The sequence below is a fragment of the Thalassophryne amazonica genome, chromosome 14, assembly GCF_902500255.1.
Source record: "Thalassophryne amazonica chromosome 14, fThaAma1.1, whole genome shotgun sequence".
Classification (NCBI taxonomy): Eukaryota; Metazoa; Chordata; class Actinopteri; order Batrachoidiformes; family Batrachoididae; genus Thalassophryne; species Thalassophryne amazonica.
In genome coordinates, this window is record NC_047116.1 from 27,418,087 (window position 1) to 27,435,223 (window position 17,137).

General features: G+C 41.4%; 1 protein-coding gene across 2 annotated transcripts in view; it reads right to left on the reverse strand.

Moving 5' to 3' along the window:
• Positions 1-17,137, reverse strand: part of agps (alkylglycerone phosphate synthase) — a 61,432-nt gene that overhangs the window by 25,434 nt on the left and 18,861 nt on the right. For both annotated transcript variants that reach the window (XM_034186525.1, XM_034186526.1), the window contains exons 10-14: positions 12,905-13,013; positions 8,138-8,265; positions 7,502-7,553; positions 2,941-3,017; positions 2,752-2,864 (exon numbers count right to left, since the gene is read on the reverse strand). In XM_034186525.1, the coding sequence (XP_034042416.1) occupies positions 2,752-2,864; positions 2,941-3,017; positions 7,502-7,553; positions 8,138-8,265; positions 12,905-13,013 (479 nt within the window). The remainder of the gene's footprint in view (positions 1-2,751; positions 2,865-2,940; positions 3,018-7,501; positions 7,554-8,137; positions 8,266-12,904; positions 13,014-17,137) is intronic.

The following is a 17,137-nucleotide window of genomic DNA, read 5'->3' on the forward strand; positions in this document are numbered from 1 at the left end:
ACACACACGCACATATACACACACACACACATACACGCACACATACATGCACACATACATACACGCACACACACACACACGCACACACACGCATACATACATACACGCACACACACGCACACACACGCATACATACATACACGCACACACACACATACATACATACACGCACACACACACATACATACACACACGCACACACACACACATACACACACGCACACACACACACACACACATACACACACACGCGCGCACACACGCGCGCACGCACACACACGTGCGCGCACACACACACACGCGCGCACGCACACACACGCACGCACACACACACACGCACGTACACACACACACACGTACACACACACACACGTACACACACACACACGTACACACACACACACGTACACACACACGCACGTACACATACACACGCACGTACACACACGCACGTACACACACACACGCACGTACACACACACGTACACACACACACGCACGTACACACACGTACACGTACACACGCACACGCGCGCACGTACACACACACACAAACACGTACACACGCACAGACACACAGACACACACGCGCGCACACACGCGCGCACACAGACACACACGCGCGCACACAGACACACACGCGCGCACACAGACACACACGCGCACACAGACACACACGCGCACACAGACACACACGCGCACACAGACACACACAGACGCACACAGACACACACAGACACACACAGACACACACAGACACACACACACACACAGACACACAGACACACACAGACACACACACACACACAGACACACACACACACACACACACACACACACACACACACACACACACACACACACATACACACAGACACACAGACACACAGACACACAGACACACAGACACACACATACATACATACATACACAGTGGGGAAAATAAGTATTTGACCCCCTGTCAGTTTTGTAGCTTTTCCCATCTACAAAGAATGGAGAGGTCTGTAATTTTTATCGCAGGTACATTTCAACTGTGAGTGACAGAATAAAAAAAAAAAAAAAACAGAAAATCACATTGTATGATTTTTAAATAATTCATCTGCATTTTATTGCAAATGAATTATGAATTGCTCACACAGACCTGTTAATTTTTCTTTAAGAAGCCCTCTTATTCTGCACTCTTCAACTGTATTAATTGCACCTGTTTGAACTTGTTACCTGTATAAAAGACACCTGTTCACACACTCAATCAATCACACTCCAACCTGTCCACCATAGCCAAGACTAAAGAGCTGTCTAAGGACACCAGGGACAAAACTGTAGACCTGCACAAGGCTGGGATGGGCTATAGGACAACAGGCAAGCAGCTTGGTAGAAGACAACAACTGTTATGATTATTTATTAGAAAGTGGAAGAAACACAAGATGACTGTCAATCTCCCTCGGTCTGGGATTCCATGCCAGATCTCACTTTGTGGGGTAAGGATGATTCTGAGAAAGCTCAGAACTACACAGGAGAACCTGGTCAATGACCTGAAGAGAGCTGGGAACACAGTCACAAAGATTACATTAGTAACATGATGCTGTCATGGTTGAAAATCCTGCAGGGCAGCAAGGTCACCCTGCTCAAGCCGGCACATGTCCAGGCCTGTTTGAAGTTCACCAGTGACCATCTGGATGATCCAGAGGAGGCATGGGAGAAGTCATGTGGTCAGATGAGACCAAAATAGAGCTTTCTGGAATCAACTCCACTTACCATGTTTAGAGGATGAGAACAACCCCAAGAAAATCATCCCAACCATGAAGCATGGGAGTGGAAACATCATACTCTGGGGGTGCTCTTCTGCAAAGGGGACAGGACGACTGCACTGTATTGAAGGAAGGATGGATGGGGTCATGTATTGCAAGATTTTGGCAAACAACCTGCTTCCCTCAGTAAGAGCACTGAAGATGGGTCATGGCTGGGTCTTCCAGCATGACAATGACCCCAAACACACAGCCAGGGCAACTAAGGAGGGGCTCTGTAAGAAACATTTTAAGGTCCTGGAGTGGCCTGGCCAGTCTCCAGACCTGAACTCTATAGAAAAATCTTTGGAGGGAGCTGAAACTCCAAACCTGAAAGATATGGGGAAGATCTGTATGGAGGAGTGGACCAAAATCCCTGTTGCAGTGTGTGAAAACTTGGTCAAGAACTACAGGAAACGTCTGACCTCTGTAATGGCAGACAAATGTTTCAGTACCAATTGTTAAGGTCTGTTTTTCTAGGGGGTCAAATACTTGTTTTATGCAATAAAATGCAAATTAATTATTTAAAAATCATACAATGTGATTTTCTGGATTTTTTTTTTAGATTCTGTCTCTCACAGTTGAAGTGTACCTACGATAAAAATTACAGACCTCTCCATTCTTTGTAGGTGGGAAAACCTGCAAAACTGACAGGGGGTCAAATACTTATTTTCCCCACTGTGTGAAACTACTTGGAGAGAAAAAAAAAAACAGTTTTAGTAGCAGGCTGTAAACATGTCCATTTCTCCACTGATATTCAACTTTTTAACATGGGCTTCTGTGGGAATCTGCTCACTTTAGGAGCCAGCCTCAAGCAGCCATTCAAGGAACTGCAACTTTTTCCCCTCTTCCAGATGGCTTCATTTTTGAAGACTGGAGGTTGGGGCTTGGTGAAATTATAACCTTATTGGGAGGAGGAAGTAACACAGAGATGCTAACAGAAATGGGAATGAGTGCACTTACATACCCAAATTTTGCAGCGATATCATAAACTTGCTTCTCATGCTGCAAGACTTTCTCACGGTCTCCCTCAAACAGCAATGTTGCCACACACAAGCGGTTGGGGTCAAACCCTTTGAACTGAGGATAAAAGAGACTTGTTTCTTAAAAAGTTCAAGCAAACCATGTACTGATATTCATACACAATCAATTTTACCTTGGTGATGTAAAATTTCTTCAAACCATCTAAAAAGGACATAAAAACTGAGGACACTTGAGGTTTCAGAGCGTGGCCTGTGAAAACACAGAAATGGGTTCTGACACCTTCTGAGAAAAACCAGTGCTCAGTCTTTTTCACACAATCATTCCAAATGCATGCACCTTCTGAGAAGGCAAGCCAGTCAGCTTTACTTGGACTTTCAAAACAAAAGGAGTAAAAATAAACCAGAACATTTAAATAACTTTAGAACCGACCAGTGGCTGCTGGCAACAACAACAATAAATCACGGGGTTTCTGACAGGAAGTGGCGTTGACAGAGCAATATCAATCTTCCTCACCTACAGTTTTTGATTTATTCCTGATCGGACACAGAAAAACGCCTGTGGACAAGCAAAAATGAGGGGCTGGGGACAATGGGATGGCTATCAATCACAGCAGGGGAGTCACGGGTGATGTCATCGAGACTTAACAGTTCATTTATTTCCACTGTGCTCACCATCTCTTAATGTCCTAATTGTTTCCATTCCAAAATCTGATTGCAGGTCTTCAGGTCTCTCACACAGTCATCATATTCATTAAATACTCAACATCCTCAAAGACAAAATTACAACTATGCTACGCACAATTTTGCTTTTCGCTTACTGATGCTTGGTCAGTGCCCCCCCCCCCCCCAATTAACACAGTTACTGAATACATTTTCATCTCATCTATTAAGACAGGCAGTGTGGCAAGTTATACTTTATGTCTTACTCTGAGAGTGAGGACAAGCCATTAATAAGACCAAGAAGGTCTCAGAGTGGTGAGTTTTAGTTATTAGTTTAAAAAAAAAAAAAAAAAAAAAAAAAACTGGTTGCTTCATCTTGCCTACTTTATGCTAAGAAGTGCGTACTCTGTGAAAAGTGGAAATGTGGGGGAAATAATGAGATCCCCGGAGACGGGGAAACCTAAAAGATCCCCAGCAATGCCTGATGCATTCCACCAGACCTTAAGAAACATAAACCAACTGGACTTTGCTAGGGTCATTTTTCATCTTGCTTCAGTTCTTTGGGCATGTATTGTGTAATGATCAATTTAACAATTCAGCTCTCCAGGAGGTAAATTCACTGTCTTTTCTTGTTCTGTAGGTGGAAGGAAATGTTACTGAAAAAGCTCACAACATATTAAAACATCAACGCTGAAATTAATCCAAGATTATGCTGTTGAGACTTTGGCTCAAAGTATGCAAAGTGACTCATGTTCAAAGCCAAAGGTTGCAGCAAAATCCTGAAGTGGGGGGAAATGTATTCAGTGAACAAAATGAAAACTGGGTCACTTAAAGGTCTGGATGGTGCAGAGCATCACAAACCACTCGGAGCTTTCATGAGAATGTTGCACTTTAAAGGCCAAATCCACAGAAAATAAATTATTTTTTGGCAGGATTTGCTGGAAGATGATCCGTTTACAGCCAACACAACAGGACTGCCATTGCATCTGACTGGTACTACATCGGTAGTCAAGTAAAGAGCAATCAACTGAATCAAACACTGAAAATCGCCACTAGTGTTTATAAAAATAAATAACAGTAAGAGCACTGCCAACATTCACATATGTATTCAATGAAAACACGAAGCTACAGTGCTCATTCCAAAATGGACGAAATTAATTTTTCCCCATAAAAGTCTACACAGAATACCCCATAATAACGTGAAAAAGGTTGAGATTTTTTTGCAAGTTTATTAAAAAAAAAAAAAAAAAAAAAATCAACTAAGAAACCACGTGTACATAAGTATTCACAGCCTTTGCCAAAAAGCTCAAAATTGAGCTCAGGTACATCTTATTTCAACTGATCATCCTTGAGATGTTTCTACACCTTAATTGGAGTCCACCTGGGGTAAATTCAGTTGATTGGACATGGTTTGGAAAGACACACACCTGTCTACATACAAGGTCCCACAGTTGACAGTGCATGTCAGAGCACAAACCAAGCAAGAAGTCAAAGGAATTGTTTATAGACCTATGAGACAGGACTGTCTGGAGGCACAAATCTGGGGAAGGGTACAGAAACATTTCTGCTCCTTTGAAGGTCCCAATGAGCACAGTGGCCACCATCATCCATAAATGGACGACGATCTGATCCACATGGACCGTTCCTAGAGCTGGCTGAGCGATTGGGGGAGAACGGCCTTAGGCATGGAGGTGACCAAGAACCCGATAGTCACTCTGTCAGAGCTCCAGCATTCCTCTGTGGAGAGAGGAGAACCTTTCAGAAGAAGGACCGCCACCTCTGCACCAGTCAGGTCTGTAGGGTAGAGCGGCCAGGCGGAATCCACTCCTTAGTAAAAGGCACACGTCAGCCCACCTGAATTTTGCCAAAAGGCACCTGAAGGACTCTCAGACCACGAGAAACAAAATGGTCTGATGATACAAAGATCTTTGACGTGAATGCAAGGCGTCATATTTAGAGAAAACCAGGCACCATCCCTACAGCCCAGCATGGTGGTGGCAGCATCACCCTGTGTGGATGTTTTTCAGCAGCAGGAATTAGGAGACTAGTCAGGATTGAGGGAAAGGTGAATGCAGCAATATACAGTGACATCCTGGATGAAAACCTGCTCCAGAGCGCCAAAGGTGCATCAACAAAGTATTGAGCAAAGGGTGTGAATACTTATGTGATTTTTTTTTAAATAAATTTGCAAAATTAAAAAAAAAAAAATCATGTCGTTATGGGGTGTTGTGAGTAGAATTTTGAGGGGGAAAAATTGATTTACTCCATTTTGGAATAAGGCTGTAACATAACAGAATGTGGAAAAAGTGAAGCACTGTGAATACCTTGCAGGTACACTGTAGGATGCAGCTGATGGTTGACTTTCTCAGTATGGAGCCAGACTATTCTGATCAATGAGTAGCCAGTAGCCAGGACTAATGGTTGTTAAGAATGACCCTTGTAAGCACAGATAGTGTTTATACCCCTCTTGTCACTGCAATCAATGTGATCATCCTCAACTTTCCAGAGAGACAAAACAAGTCCCATTTTCCAGTCTCTTGGTAGTGAAAGCAAGGATTGCTTGCTACACCTGTACAAGGCTATCTCAACCTGCCTGAAGGGGTTCAGCTGTATTCCCACAGATCTCTGCAGCTTTACCGGCCTTCAACTGTTACTCCACTCCACCTTTGCAGTGTTACTGAGAATCCATGGTTGACAGCTGACACAACCCTGGCATCAGAAATGTCCATCATCCTAGTAGGAGGATGAGCCTGATAACTGCTGAAATTAGCCGACCCACCAGTATGCACAGCACAATCACCTGTCAGCGCCATGTCATCACTGCGATGGGACAAGAAACAGGTTTGGAACAAGGAAAAACAAGTGGGCTGTGAGGGTCAGTCAAGCACAGTTTCTGTGACACCAGTTTCCAGATTACTAAGAAATACTTCATTGTCTTCTCAGTGCATTCATCGCAGTCCACTTTCTCAGTTCCTTATAGAGACCATAAATATCCCATCTTGCAACACACTTTGTATTCAGGAACAAGTCAACAAATAACAGATTTTGAATAGCATTTTTCTGTTTTTCTGTTATCTCAACTACAGCCCGACTGCTTTAAGATTTCTGGGGGCCAATACCGATACTAGCAAGTAAAACAAAAAAGTTTGCGATACAGATACATAAATTAAAAAATGACTAGTATTCTGAACATTTCATTCTCAACACATGACAAAGAAACGTAGGCTTGTTATTTTGCAGTTTAAATCTGAGCTTTACTATAAATAAGTATAACTAACCAAAACAACCAACTAATGTATGTCACACTGCCTTTATCCGGATCGACAGATGTGTCGCACTGGACAGCCTTTGCATAAAACAAAGTTCTTGTCTATTCTGGCCCTGTCTAGCTGGCGACATAGCAACCACTTGCCTCTTGTTGCTGTGAAAGGTCCACTCTGATTGAAAACGAATGGTCACTTTGCTTCAGTCTCTTGTAGTTAATCTGACCAAGGGGTAATGGGGATCCCAGCCACACTTAACCCTGTAAACAATGCTATCAAAGCACCTTCTGCTGGTCAAGCTATGAAATTACACCATTTCCAACAGCCAAAGGGTTTCTCTGCATTTGAAGGGTTCAAATGCAAAACCCAGTATCTCCAAAACCATAAATTTTTAGTTGAGGCCAACATGTACTTGGCTGTCAAGGGGGCCATCAGTGTGCAAAATATGAAAGAATTTGAACAAACTGTTTTCATTTTATTGATGAAAGTCTGCATTTCCAAATACGGTTTCCTTTAAATTTCCATTTTCAAACGCATTTTTTTTTCCTTAAAAAAAAAAAAAAAAAACAACTTACTGGGTTTTGCATCTGAACTCTTCATTTTTTATTCATTAAAATCATTTTTTTCTTAGACAAAATTAAAATAATCGCTGTGTTTATAAATGGCTCATATCTGCTGATATTATCAGCCAACTAATATATCAGCCAGGCTGTAATTTTAATACACATCTGAAAGAATATCTCGGAAGCAATCCCAAATATGCACAAGCAATACACGTCTAATGGTATAAGTAGTATGTTGGATTACTTACCAAACTTAAATTGTTCATTATCCATGAGCCGTATAGATGCTGGCGCACATCTCTACAGAGACGGGGGTGGGGGGGTTTGACAAAGCAGACCAGCCTTTATTAGTCCTGACCATGTCGAAACGCCTGCCATTTAAATTCCCTTTGCAGATGTGTATGTATTTAATCTTTTGCTGAAATAAAACTAACGAGAACAGCAACAATTAAGGGAAACAGTTTAAAGACTAAGAAATATCATATCATGCACAATATGTGACAAAAGTAAATATATAAATTTAACATTGGACAACAGCTCAGACAACCTTCTCAGTTTTCAATTTGCTATGACATCTTGTGTTCTTTCTGTAAAATTACATATTTTTAAATAGTAACTTGTGGATTTTTTTTTTAAGTAAACAGCAGATATGGAAAACCACAGAATTCCATTAGGTGTCACCGGTAATACCAATATTGCAGTTTTTAGATTTTTGTTTCATTTTGTAGTTCCTAGCTCAGTTTTCCACAAATGGGATGGGGGTATAATAATTTGCAGATGGATGCATCTGTCCTTTGGACTGATTTCAAACTAGCACACACAAGTTGGTGGCCTGAGCTAAGGAGAACAATGGTGGGATCTAATAAATTAGATTACCATGTTACCTGTTTGGCAACCTCTCGTAGACAGGCAACTCCCTGCTCGAAGTTTGGGAATACCACTGAGCCGTATTTCTGGTACTCTGGCATGGGGCGTATTTTAAGTGTTACTTCAGTAACAACACCCAGGGTTCCTGTGGGGAAATGGGGGAATTATATTTGAGGGATTTTGAGCAGAAGGGATAAGGGAGAGAAAAACAAACAAACAAACTAGACAACCCCACTCCCCTCCAACAACAAAAAAAAAAACTTTATACCCCTTTCACAGGGTACTGTCTCATCTCCCAAAAGCCAGTTATCACATTTCACCTTGAAAACCTGTCTAGCTGACTTTAAAGACCCAAAGTGCCATTGATGATTAAACTGGTACTGCTGCTATTAAAAAAAAAAAAAAAAAAACTGCCTGTTGAAGTACCTCTCTGTTAGTCAATAACCAGATCAACAACTGACGCTTACAAATCAATTTTCTTCACAATAAATTCACTCAATGCAATTTAGTGAATGTTACTTCGTGTTGCTTCACCATTAATATCTTGTATAATAATATCTACCAAGCAATACAAACTCAGCAGAAAATAGCTTGTCTGACTTGTAAATCACACACGCATTTCAGAATTACTTTTTCAGGGTTACCATACAGTATGTAGTGAATTTGCATCAGACTTAATATTTCAGTGACAAGTACATTTCTCTCTCTTCACCACAAGGAGGTACCAGAACAAAAGAAACCTTCACTCAATACAGCAGTCCTCTGATAAACACTTCTTCTGCACAAAACCTTTGGTTTCGACTTTAAACATTGTTGAATTAACTGCAGTCTTCACCAGCCGAGGTTGAAGTTTGTGCTGGTGTTGCAGTGTTAAAGTGCTATAAGTCTAGTCTTTTGTGCATGTGTGTAAATGAGGTGGACAGAATACCTCAAACATAGTTTAATGTCATTCAACCTCATGCAGCATAACTGCAAATTACATTACCAAAGAATTTAGTCAGCTTACTTACTAACTAATCAGTGTATTCAGCACACAAGCTAAATTACGCCACATATAAGAGTTCCATTATGTCGTTAGGTTACAACATAAAAGAATTTGGGGATTCTGAAAGTAACATTCTTGCACACATGCATACAACACCGGGTGTCCACAGAATAGCTGAGCAGCTCAATGTTGTGAGCACTTGAACTGTAAGGGCGTCAACAATTCTTGTAACAGACAACATTATGTCTTGTGTTTTAACCTATGTGACTGTGTTAAGAGGTGGAAGCTCTGTCAGAAAAACAAAAAACCCCACCTCGCCAAGCTGACATGTAATCAGGCCTGAAAACTCTGCCTGATATGTACAAAATTCCAACATGAAATGGAGCCATGACGTGACTAACTGCATTTGGAATTGGGACAAATCGTTACACATTTGATTGTGAGTCCAGATTTATTTAGATCAACAGCAAATGTAAAAATCACTAAAGCTTGTGGGCCTACAGATATGTTTTTTGTGGGGCTGCTGCGGTACAATGAAAGCAGACGTGTTAATGAACAGTGCATCTTATTCACAACAACAAATTAAATTAATGATATAAAAGAACATTTGTAATAGAACACACCTTTGCTGAAGTGATCACTACAAATTTGCTCCATCACCGGCTGGTTCCTAATGTTTTCGTGACTTGCATCCCTCCAGTTGATTGCTTGTAATCACCGTTTTCTCCTCTTAAAGGTGCAGTCACAATGTGATGGATTGAGTAAGATGAATACTACAGATTTAAATCATTTGTCTGGTAAAAGGGGGAATCTAATCTATCTCTCTCCAGTGAATTTGGGATACCGATGGAATGAGTGGACACAATCACCAAATGTGGGTGCGCCGCACTTCCGGATGAGAACAGAAGAGGAAAAGACAACACACATAAAACTAATGCTACAGACGCTCACTGGCAAGGTAACGAACAAGTGCAGGACAAAACTATAAACAAACTGGGAAAGCTCTCCATCTCATGTCCCCTCAAAGAAACTTTCAGATGGACTTACCGAACATCAGCTGCCATGGAACACATTTAACAAATGAGAGAAGGATTTGTACAGGACAAAAACGGACACAGTTATATTAAAATTTTGTTTGTTACACACGTTTCCTCAATCCATCACAATGCTTAAAATCTTTTGGAAGTGTGTGAAACTTCATGCCCGTTCGTTTGTCTGTCTGTGTCATCCATAAACAATGCACTTATTCTCCACTGTCTGTTTTGAAGCCAACATGTTGTGTACACACTATGCAGTATGGCAATTGCAAGTTAGCTGTGCTGACGGCTATACTACTTTAAGAGGACATTCCCGGAAGTGATGCTGCATGGAGTCTATCCCAGCACTCTCAGGGTGTGAGGCAGGTTACACCCTGGACAGAACATTAGTCTATCACAGGCCCACAAACACATTCTCACACACGGCCAATTTTTAAAAAGCTCTCATTAAAACAATTACACTACACTTACTGCTTTTGCTACCAGCCTAAATACTTTGTGTGTTTGTTAGAGGGTTTCCATTTTGGGTGAGATCCACCCTGAATATAACCAGCCATTAGCAGCATGATGTTGTGGCTGTTAATGAGCCATCTAATGTGACACAACATGAAACATGTTGCGTCCCATTGGACTATTGTGCCTCGGCACAGATCCTCAGTCTCCTCCCACTCATAGCTCGCATGGGGTTACAAGCCACTAAGAGAACAAGGGTGGAGTCACAAAAGGACAGAGCGCAACAGAGTGAGAGTCAAAGAAACAGAGGGTGGAGCCAGAATCACGTGATCTCAGGATAAAGGGGAGCCAGAACAAGGTCAGAAGAAAAAGCAGCAAAAAGGAAGAGCAGCTTGAACCATTTCTTTTCTGCCGCTGTCTGTTAAAAGCAACATCGTTTTAGAGGATTCACATATGAGGAGTGAAACCATTCACCACAGATACTCTCCTTCCCTTTAAGTGGGTTTGGCTGCAGTAAAGAAGAAGAAAACACTTTGCATTCAGGCTGCTTTTAAGGTTACTGCGATAGGGAGACCAGGCTGCTGTGTCCTGAATAAGAAGTTGGGAACCTCGCAGCCATTTCTAATAAAATGGATGTTTTCCACTTAACATGCAGAGCGACAATGAGCATTTTGCTGTGGGTCTTCGTTGTCGTGGATTAATGTCACACTACAAGGTGGAGTTGGTGGGATAAGGAGACCGATTACTCTAATGAGATCAAACAGCCTCGTCACCTCTTAGTTCATGCATTAGGCCCCCCAGAAGTATGCAAGACGTGATCTGGTCCGGTCTCTTCTAGCACTTAAAAAGACTGCAAACTCCACTTACTCAGCTCTCCTCATTAAACACTAACTTCTTATTCTTGAAGATGCTGCAATGCTGTCACACATGCCAAAATCATACTTAGGAACAGCATAAGACTAAAAAAAAAAAAAGTTATGTTTTGTACAAAAATTCTACACTAGGGGAGTTACTAGTGACTTATAATATGAAACATTTTGACTGTTTTATGATGCGTCAATAAGTGAGATGAAGCGCTGAAATGTTTTCAAAGTAATCAGCTTGTTGAAAGCAAAAAAAAAAAAAAGTCATCCAGGTTTTTTTCTCCACACTATACAGTTGAAGAAAATTATTACATACTGTAAATAAAATTCTAATTTTGTAAATTTTCTAGGAGTTATTTTAGCATTTACATTATTGTGTAAATACAGTTCTGAATGAAACCGGAGCAACGAGGTAAAACGTTTACAGCGGTGTGTTAATTGTCTTTGGGTACAGTAATTGATAATTGCTGTAAATATTTTTGGTGGTAACTGAAGCTCGCTTCCACAATCTTTTTGACAAGGTGTAAATTTTCTTGAATAGACAGAGCAGGGAGAGATGAAAAATGAGTAGGTTAAGTGGAACTTGAGGACCAGGTTGAGAACCAGTGCTGTAGACACAATGAACAAACCACAGTGCTGCAAGTCTCTGCACTCTCAACTGGTTTTTAACTTTGGGGGAAAAGTGCATGTGTAAGCATAATAATAATAATAATAATAAAAAATCCTACTCTTATTATTAACAACATCCTGAGTCATACCAGGTAATTTATTAACTAAAACTGATGAAACAGAAAACATACCAAAGTTGCAAATGTCAGCAAAACCCTTGTCTATGTCTGGTTTATGCCAGTCTATACTGACACATATGTAATGGATCAAACAAGTCAACCGGACAGGAACAAAGCAACTTTGAAAGGCCTGGATGCGTATGATGATATTAATAATTTTTGCAGCCTTCTGAATCCCACACAAGCCACCTCTGACTGCTACTTTGCAAAACTGATATCGAATGAAATCAGGTCTAATAAGTCCAAATGGAGATTTCATTAGTGATCTCAGTCCAGCCAGCGAGCAGATTGCGGAGCTTTGTAGGGCAAATATAAAGTTGGTATCCACAGCTGTTTAACATGGCGATGCCAAGAGTCTGCACCTCCTCATTATGTAGGGGGGAGGTTGGCATATGGCAGTATTCTCTGTGGGCATCACAAGGACAGGGCACTGTGCACGGGCTGGGGAGGACACTTGCTGTGTTCCCTAACCAAACCACCCCCGAATTACATCTGCACCAAAGCTGTATTTTTTTTCTTTTTTTTTTTTTTTGCCAAAATGAGTGTCCTGATGTTACATATCTATCACAGAGTTGTGGACACACACACAGACATGCAGGAAATGCCACCGCACACACATTTCCTATGTAATAAAATTTCAACCAGAAACTTAACGAACCTTCAGAGCCCATAATGAAGTGGTGAATGTCTGGCCCTGTGGACATGCGTGGTCCCTGACAGCTCTTTTCAATCACACCTTGAGGAGTCACCATCTTTATGTGGATGACCTACAGTATTCAGACAACACACAATTTAGAAACTTGCAGGGGACAGATAAACAGAGCAACATAGATATGAACCAGTTTTAGGGTTAGCTTAAAGGAACAAAAAGAAGACTGAACTCATCCATTTTTGCTGAAAGTGTGATGTGGAAAGAAACTCACTGCTGCTTTGGAAGTGAGGAACGATCATTTATAACTGGGCCTAAAAAAAGTTACCTTCTTTTTATTTGGTGGTCATGGTGGTGTGACTAAAGGTCAATCTGAATGCGTGTTTTTTTGCTAGCACAGCAATTTGACATGGAAGCCACGCTTCTACTGGTTTAGGTATGTGCTAGAATAAGTCTTTCTGTACAAACTGTGCTGAAAGACACTTGCGATTGTCCAAAAATGCATTCATGTATTATGCAACTGAACTAAAGACAGTGTGGCCTTTTCCCTGGGCATTATAAGATGAACAAGTGTTTGAGGTGCCCCACCCATCATTCAAACCAAAGCTCTACTACTAGGTTTGCTGATGGGGGAGCATACAGGTCAGTGAGCGATTAGCAGAAATCGCTGCTGGACAACACTGTAATTCAATGAGTCTTTTTGTGAAAATGATGCATTAAAGCTGTGCACACCCAGAACATCTCTGCATTGTATACACAGATGAGCTGATGATATTTACCAAGGTGATGGGTGTATAAAATAAAGAAAACAAATAAAAACTGACCAAATGACCCCTCTTCCCTCCGCTTCCCCTATGAGGTGTAACCGGAAACAAACCTTTTTTTTTTGCCTTGTATGTTCTGAAATTAGTGTTGCAGTATTTTTCACTTTTTGTACAGTGATATATATATATTGCATTACTGAATTTTGCGAGTCTGCTCTTTCAAAGTGGATTTCAAAATAAATAAATAAAACTTCATGAAAAAGGCTTACGATACGATACACTTTATTATCCCCTTAGGGAAATTTGTCTTGGACTCATGCTAAGTGCCTTTACAAAAGGAAAACAAACAAATACAAATAGAAACACAGCCACATCTATAACAAATTAACATGACAGGAAATCAAGAGAAACACCATAAGTGTTGCACAATTCCAGTTTTAGACATTATTGTTTAGCAATTTAATAGACGTGGGGACGAATGAGGTTTTGAGTCTATTCAGTCTGCTCCGAGGGACTCTATATCTTCTCCCAGAGGGAAGGAGAGTGTACTCTGTGTGGAGGACATGAGCTGTGTCCGTCAATATCCTCTGAGCTGCTTTCAGAACAGACTCTTCATAGAGTGAACTGAGGGACTGATATTGTTTCTTTCCAATTATCTTCATTGCATTGTCAATTTGTCTGTTAAGTTTTGTTTTAAGTTGTACAGAGAGGTTGCCGTACCAGGCAGTCATGCCATATCTGATTAGGCTCTCTAGAACTGCCTGGTAAAACAACATTATTTTTTGATTGACTCCATACAAACGAAGTCTGCTGAGGAAGTAGAGTCTCTGATGGAGTCGAGAACACAGACTATCCACATGTACAGTCCAGCTGAGAGTGTTGTCTATGTGCCGCCACTTGTATGAGCTGACCTGGTCAATAGGAGTACCATGTATGACCACAGGAGTATGGTCCCCAACAGTCCTTGGGTCCAGAACCATTTCCTTGGTTTGTTAGCATTTAAAACCAAGTGGTTGTCATCACACCACTGCACAAAGTGTTTCACTTCAGAGAAATACTTTGTTGGACTTGAATCTTTGTGCAGTAGGCTCAAAATGGCTGTGTCATCAGAAAATTTAAAAACAAAGTTATTACAATAGTTATTTGTACAGTTATTGTTATAGAGAGTGAAGAGGACAGGAGAACTAACACAGCCTTGTGGTACACCTGTGCTTGATGGTTTGAGTACCGAAAGAGCTCGGTTAACTCTGACTTGTTGTAGTCTATTAGTTAAAAAAAAGAATGGTACCATCTAATTAAAAATGGGTTGACATTGATTTCTTTTAGCTTAGACAGCAACAGGTATGGTTGTAATGTATTAAAGGCTGAACTGAAATCAACCAGTAAAATCCGTGCATATGAAGTGCTTAAGTGAAAGGTGGGTTAAGCTGTTGATGGCATCATCAGTGCCTCTACCCTGCCTATAAGCAAATTGGAATGGGTCGAGTACAGGACTGATGTCCGTATTGAGACAAGATAGCATAATCTTTTCGAAGCACTTGCTTACAACAGATGTTAAAGCTATTGGCCTATAGTTGTTGTTTTCAGATGAACATGATTTTTTGGCAATTGGAACAATAATGGATCTTTTCCAGAGAGTTGGTACAGTATGAAGGTCTACAGACTGCTGGAAGACAGGACACATGTCTGCACATGCTTTTATGACCATTGCCGAGATACCGTCTCGACCGGTGGATTTTTTTGTGGACACCTTCTTAAAGATTGATCGGACTCTCCGTGGGTCAATTACAATCCTGGTATTTTGGTCAGCAGGAAGGTTCTCCAAAGTATTCTTACAATCATCCGAAAAATCTTGTATTTCAAACCTCAAAAAAAAAAGTCATTTAGCTCATTTGCTTTTCTGTGGTCATCATTTGTTGCAAGTGTCTTTTTAGCTGGGTTCATGTTTGTTATTGTCTTGATGTTATCCCACAGCCTTTTAGTGTCTGATTCTCTAAAGTTCTTCTCAATAGTTTCCCTGTGTAGTATCCTGGCCTTTTCCAGCAATGTATTAAGTTCTCTTTGTACCGCTTTCACACTCATTCTGTCTTTGTTCTTAAATGATTTTTTTTTTTCCTGTTGATACACTCTTTCACCTGTTTAGTTATATACGGCTTATTGTTTGGATACACTGTAACTTCTTTCTTGCTCATAACACTGTCTACACAAAATTTAATGTAATCTGTTATTGTTTTGGTGGCTTCATTTATTTCCATTTCATGGAATATTTCCCAATTAGTGCAAAGAAAAGATCCTTTAAGCGTCTCCATATTGTCTCTGTCCCATAAAGTCACTTTTTGTTTGTGGCTTGCTCCTTTTGAGAGCGGTCTTATAAAGCGGGATCAGCTGGACAGTATTATGGTCCGAATTTAAGAGCAGGGGCTTTGATTTGGCAGTGTAACCATTTTTCACATTGCCATAGCATTTGTCCAACACTTTGTTTCCACGTGTGTCACATTTTACATATTGTTGAAAACCAGGGAGGGATGGTTCTAGTTTGCAATCATTAAAGTCTCCTAAAACAGACACTGGAGCTGCCGGTGTACGTTGCAGCTGTTTATGAATGCATTCGGCTATAAGGCTTGCTGCTCTTGCTGCATTCCCGCTGGGTGGAACATAACGCAAATAATTATATTCCCAAACTCCCTCGGGAGATAGAAGGGCCTCAGTGACAGACACAGTAGTTCTACATCCGATGTACACGTGGTCTCCCTCACGGTGTAGTGCCTGCACCAGCTGTCATTCACAAGCAGACAGACCCCACTTATAGAGGGTTTTCATGTGACGGATCGGTCACGTGATTTTGCGCCCCGCGGCCATTGTGGATTACGACGCGGTGGCTGCTGTGATACGCTACGTGCAGTTGGCGAACAATTACAGAAGCTTCAACAATGGTTAACTTTTGTGCTGTTGTCGGTTGTTCAAACAGAGGTGATAAAAATGAGGCAGGTCACTCATTTTACAGGCTACCAGCAGTTATTGTGCATCAAGCAGTGGAGTGTTACGAGCTTTCTAAGCGACACAGAGAGTCCTGGCTCAGCAGAATAGGCAGAGCAGATCTGAAAGAAGCTTTAATATAGCCAGAACCAAGCAGACCGCCCCTAAATCTAAACTCGCCTGGAAGAGCGTTCCGACTACTTGGCGCTGAGAGAGATCCGCCGCTACCAGAAATCCACCGAGTTGCTGATTCCAGCGCCTGGTGAGAGAAATCGCTCAGGACTTCGAGATCGACCGCCGCTTTCAGACCTCCACTGTGATGCTCTGCAGGAGGCCAGCAAGGCTGACCTGGGTGGCAGCTTGTAGATCTGCAGCTCGGTGGATTGCTGGTACCGGCGGATCTCTCGCAGCACCACGGTGCCGGGCCTGTAACGGTGAGGCTTCTTTATGCCGAAGGTAGCCAGAGCGCTCTTCCAGGCGGCTTTGATAGCGAGCTGCTTCC